The following is a 6,000-nucleotide window of genomic DNA, read 5'->3' as shown; positions in this document are numbered from 1 at the left end:
ATCCGTGTGAATGGACATCTTCATGTGCCAATAAACATGGCATTTACATCACATATATTAGTCTCAAGCTCGAAGGACTTTTATCCTTGTTTTAAGCAACTGATTCGACTAGGAACCTGTTTAAAATATATAATACACTTTCTAATGAATTTCATGATATTACGTTGAGAGGCGACAGACTTAATGACAACTATTGTATATTCAAAGACTTTATTTATACAGTTGGCATAGGTATAAAGATAAAATATAATGTCATAAATGAATAAAATCATAAAATATTATTAAAATAAATATTGTTTTACATTAAAGTCAATTACAACTCAAGCCGCAAGTTGACTTGCTGAACACCCAACTCCAACCATCCGAAACCTTTATATTATGAATTTTCATTATTTTATACTTATCCATTCCGTTTTTTCTTAAAAATAATAATCTAAAAGCGTTAAAAAACCATACCAGTTTTATTCAAAAACCTTCTGCATGACAAATTGGTTTGACGAGTAATAAAAAAACCGTCGAAACTGTAGCGTGAACGTCCCTAAATTGTTGGCTTCAACATTATATTTTATAAAATTATTTTCTCCAAACCACGAAAGCCCATAACCCTTGAAAATACAAAAAAAAAAAAAAGAAGGTAAAATGCGAAAATCGTTACAATCAAATTTCAAACTTTATAAGTTTGAGCGAGATTACTACGTAATAAGAGTGAAAAATGGTTTTTTAGTTTTTATTATAATTAGAACTATATCAAATCAATTATTAATAGATTAAATAACACAAACATGCCAATTCAATTAATTGCCAGAACATGGATCGGTTCACAACTTATACGAGCCATTACACCATCAAAAGTCGCAGAGAATATTGCAGAACATAACTGCTAGATTAACAAATTTCGGTGGAGCACTAAAAATCTAGTACAATAAATCCAATTGCCAAAGTTGGGACGTGTATCTCAACTATTTCTTCTTCTTACCCCCGACAGTCTTTCCCCTCTTGTTAGCAGAATCCTTTTCAGCCTTTCCACCTGTATCCTGTAGTTAATTTACACAAATTGAAATAACCTGTAGAATTACAATGGGTCAGAAATAATTTTAAGCGTAAAAGCAGATAAACTCCAAGCAAATGGTATGGATGCTCCAGCATACACGAATTCTAGCATCACATGGAAGCTCATCGATTAACCACTTTGTATACAGTTAAATTTTGGAGCTATTCTCCATCCTTTCACCAGCAAGACTTGGGCTTAAGTAAATCATTAGTGGAAACATAAGTGATTATTTCACGGGATACTGCCTGACAGCTTTCTAAATTGACTCGAGAATAAAATAGCTAGAGACTTAGATTTACTGTGACTTCAGCTTCAACGGCCAAAGCATAAGCTTCTACAAGGTAGCATGGACTTCCTCGGGCCTAGATCAGCAGATGGCAGGTTTATGCTGCCAATGGCCTTAGGCATGAAAGATAAGTATGCTTCCATAGAGTACATCCTAAGCTTCACAATTCTTTTTGGGAACCCAATAACACATTTGGTTTCCTGTTGGTCAGTATAAAAATTGTGGCAACTAATCAGAGCAGAGTAACCTTCTGGTCCTGAAGTATTCCAAGTTATTCATTATATTCTTGGGTTTAAATGGTGAGTAATTCAACTAGGCATATGTGATCAAAGACACACAGAATAGCAGTATATAGACAACACCTGAAATAAAATTAATGCCTTCGACGGCGATAAAACTGAAGGGGAAAAAAAGCTTCTAATGAATGTGGCCTAGAGCATGAAAGTATGTAAGCTTGTAATTTTCGATAAAGCAAGCAGAATAAGCACTATTGAAAAAACAAAATATGCAAAAACAAACTAAATTAAATAACACCAAGCAACTATATCTTCAGAGACCTTCAAAAGATTTGGAGTAGAAGGCAAAGACATTTTACCACTAGAATGTAGCCAACAAATCTACCAAACAATTGCAAATTTTATATAAACGCCCAAGAGATGAGGGGAAACTGGCATGAAACACCTGTTTTTGATGTTAGTTATCTAAGTCTTACTAATATAATTCAAATGTTCAATCCCTCATTCAAGCATAAAAGACTCTCAGTCCAAGTAAAGGGCATACCTTTCGTTTAACGGGTGCTGATGTGCTAACAACTGGTTTGAAGAATGACTCTAACCTGTTCAGAGGCAAAAATAATGTGATGTGATGCTTGACAGAATGATCACGTTCTAACTCAATTCTACCAGCTAACTCGATTCATACCTGCCCTGAGCAGACTTGTTTTTGGCAACCTTGATCTTTTCTATTGCCTAAATCATCAAATATGAAGTCAACAAATTTTACAGTTTGATCTTTACAAATACTTTATTTGATTTTGAGTGTGCGAGTTGAGAGAGTGAGGTGTGGAAGGAAAGACTTCTGCAGAACTAGGGAAACATGCCTTGGTCACTCTGTCACTGTTAAACCCGTTTTCATTAACCAAAAACCTTATCAACCCCTGAAGCAGAAAAAATAATGCAATGAACAAAAACTGCCTCAACAGAAAAGAGAAAAAAATTTGGAAAAGCCCATCACTTCTTCATCTGGAGCAGCCCACTTAAGCTCAAGTTGATCATCAGTAAAAACCAATGGTTCTTTAAAGAGCGTCCGAGCCTCTGGATATGGCCAATCATCTGGTATTTGATACCTGCAACATCACTGCAAATCGTTTTCCTCTAATTTGAAATGAAATATCTGCTTGTTCGAAAGGGAAAAAGAAGTAAAAAAAAGAGTGCGGCTTAGCATTGACCTGACAGAACAATGATCGAAATGTGACGCTTAAACCACAATATAATTGAGAGAACTTTGGGTTTTGGTTATATCATTCTTATCAGCTATAACTTCAGATAAAAGAATATAAAACGGTCTTATAATTATTACTGAAGTTAAAATCACATTTTTTATTCTCGTTCATAATTTGCAAGTGGATGTGATTATATTGAACAGAGCATGGACTCTTGGCTACAATAATTGCAGTGTTGTTGCATGAAACGTCTTGAAATTTTATGTATACATGTATAGCTTGTAACAGAAAAAGAACATAATTATATATCCCCAGTAATTTTGTTTCCTCACAACCTCCCTCTCAACCTCCGAAATAAATAACTCCCTGCAAATTAGCCGACACAAAATAAACGAGTCAAATTTTTGGGAACGGTTTCAATCCGTACTGTACGTAATTAGAGGGAAAGGGAAAGTAGGATACCTAACTGGTGTATCACTGCCCCCAGACAGCACTGATAAAGGTTACGCAACATGGGAGGAAGAAATTCAATCATCATGACATGGTTAATTAATTCTATGGAAACTCATATTGGAAGAACATACTTCTTGTACAAAACTGCTGCAGATAGGAAGACGGTTCAAGAGATGTACTCAGTTTTTTGGCTGATTCTGTTTTAACCAGCAATGTTCCACATCGTTTCTGGGGTGATTCTGTTTTAACCATTACCTATTTAGTTAATAGACTCCAATAAAAAAACTTGAAGTTCCACATACCAGTTGTTTGTCTCCGACAGGAATTTTCCTACATCCGCTTACTTAACTCACTCCCACCAAAACACCAAAAGTATTCGGGTGTTGTGCGTGTGTTCATGACATCAGTACTACTAGGAGAAAACTTGATCTTAACTCTAAGGCCATGAAATTTATATTCTAAGATATTATCCCACTCAAAAAGGGTACGATGTTACAATCCTGTTACCAAAAAATTCTATGTATCCTATGATATTACATTCCTCGAAGGTTGACCATTCTATTCCAAGATTCTCTTCAGGGGGAGAACTTAGGTGAAGATGATTATTCGGAACCTTCATATTTTTTGCCTCTCCACTCCTCCCTCGAGTCTCCCATGTTCATTCCAGGAGATAGTACAAAGGAGAACCAACAAAATGACTTACTTGTTTACTCATGGAGTCCATGTGTTACTCAGCAAATCCAATAACCTGAACCTATGGTGGATTCCCCAAACAATCATAAAGAAATCATAAATATTACTTCAATGGATGATCTGGATGTTCCTATCGCCATCAGAAATGGGGGTAAGAATGTGAGATCTTGTACTCAACATCCAATCTCAAACCATTTGTCATATGGTTGTCTATCTAACACTCGCAAGGAAAATATTTTAGGATCGTTATTTTAAATTTTTAATCATTATCATTGATTCTATATGATTAAGAGATATTTTATCTAATTTAAATAATGTGAGGGTCCCCAATGGTGAAAGGTAGGATCTCAGATTTAGGTTCTCTTTACTTATAGACTTGTAAATAACATATACGATTATATTTTTTTCCCACTCTTGTGCCGTTTACTTCTTTTAACATGGCATTGGAGACAGGCTTTGTTCTGCAGTAATTATGGTATAAACAGCCATGACTGGGCTTCAAGAGACTCCAAGGATTCCAGTTCTGAAGTCCCATCACAACCAAATCCTCACTCTGATAATGTTCAACTTCAGATCACTAATCATAAATTGAACTCCAGAAATTTCCTACAATGGTCACAATCCATCCTATTGGTGATTCGTGGCCGAGGTAAGATGGGATATCTGACTGTAGAAACAAAAAGGCCGAAGGATGGTGAAACTGGTAGGGCAAGATGGGAACTCAAAACCTCAATCGTGATGGCATGGTGGATAAATTCTATGGAGCCTTGAATCAGCCAAAATTATTAATCCTTAAAAACAGCAAAAGAGATCTGGATGTTGTGGCAGAAATATATTCAGATATTGGGAACTGTTCTCCAGTTTTCGAGTTGAAGATGAAGCTGCAAGAAACAAGACAAGAAAACCTTGATGTAACTGAATATTTTACTATTGTCAACAATTTATGGCAAGAGTTGGACCTGATTTATGAAGCTGATTGGGGAGATCCAGAAACAAATGTGAAATTCTGGAAATTTGTTGAAAAAGAGAATTTATGATTTCTTGACTGGGCTACACAAGGAGTTGGATGAAATTCGGGGACGAATTCTTGCCCTTGGACGAGTTACTCTTTCAACCATCCGAAAATTTTTTTCAGAAGTTCGTCGAGAGGAAAACAGACGTCGAGTAATGTTGGGAGAACATAAAGAATCTGCCAATCTAACACCCACATAATCATCAGCCTTGGTTTCCAAAAAGGAACAAGTGACTGGGCATTTAAGGGCAAGCCAAAATCTAATCACAAAGATCAGTTGGAGCAGCTCCAGAAGTTGATAAATCAGTCTGACAAAAACCCCATCAGCCTCATGCACCTTAGCACAAACAGCTACTTTCTCCACTGCATATAGTGCTGTAACAGAAGCAAAATGTCCTTGGATCATCGATTTGGGGTGCTTCTGATCATATGACAGGTAGTTCCCTCTTGTTCTCATCATATACTTCTTGTCCTCGTAATTTTACAGTTAAAATCGCGGATGGAACACTGCCCACTGTAGCAGGAAAGGGTTAAATTTAAATTTGAGACTCGTTGACCATTCACTCTGAGAGAAAAAACCGTCACCTCTTGGAGGTGGCCAGGGCTTCGTTGTTACGATGCAAACTCCAAACTACCTTTGGGGAGAAACGGTTCTTAAACAAGCTTGTCTGATAAATAGGATGCCTACATGAGTTCTCAATTTTCACACACCATTATCAACCTTTTTGCAAAAATATCATCATTCTCGTGCCATATCTTCTTTACCTCTAAAACATTTGGGTGCACTGTTTTTGTCTACAATCATAATTCAACCAGATCCAAACTTGATCATCGTGCCATAACATTTGTACTCATCGGTTATTCTCCATGTGACGTCCGGGGCCGAAGAGGGCGGGGGTAATCTTCGGTGCCATGAGGATGCATGGACAAAGAGCGGCTTCTGGCAGACTTCTAGGAGGAGGGATCATTAATAAACAGCTCTAGATCTCACACAGGAATGAAGGGAATTCCAAAACTGTTCAGGTATATGTGCGCACTCGAGGAAGGCTTTAAAGATTTGATAG

General features: G+C 36.8%; 1 protein-coding gene across 2 annotated transcripts in view; it reads right to left on the bottom strand.

Annotated features, from left to right (window-relative positions):
- Positions 1 to 772: 772 nt before the first annotated feature.
- The window catches only part of LOC140809868 (flap endonuclease 1), a 35,398-nt gene continuing 30,170 nt past the window's right edge, over positions 773 to 6,000 (bottom strand). The window contains exons 13-18 of one of the 2 annotated variants that reach the window (XM_073167632.1): positions 2,571 to 2,682; positions 2,437 to 2,493; positions 2,259 to 2,305; positions 2,118 to 2,172; positions 1,351 to 1,537; positions 773 to 1,034 (exon numbers count right to left, since the gene is read on the bottom strand). In XM_073167632.1, the coding sequence (XP_073023733.1) occupies positions 1,364 to 1,537; positions 2,118 to 2,172; positions 2,259 to 2,305; positions 2,437 to 2,493; positions 2,571 to 2,682 (445 nt within the window). In that variant the 3' untranslated portion in view covers positions 773 to 1,034; positions 1,351 to 1,363. The remainder of the gene's footprint in view (positions 1,035 to 1,350; positions 1,538 to 2,117; positions 2,173 to 2,258; positions 2,306 to 2,436; positions 2,494 to 2,570; positions 2,683 to 6,000) is intronic. The other variant, XM_073167633.1, reaches the window with a different exon arrangement.

The sequence above is a fragment of the Primulina eburnea genome, chromosome 13 (genome assembly GCF_022965805.1).
Source record: "Primulina eburnea isolate SZY01 chromosome 13, ASM2296580v1, whole genome shotgun sequence".
Lineage (NCBI taxonomy): Eukaryota > Viridiplantae > Streptophyta > Magnoliopsida > Lamiales > Gesneriaceae > Primulina > Primulina eburnea.
The sequence above is the reverse complement of the archived record's forward strand: the minus strand, read 5'-3'. Positions and strand labels throughout refer to the sequence as shown.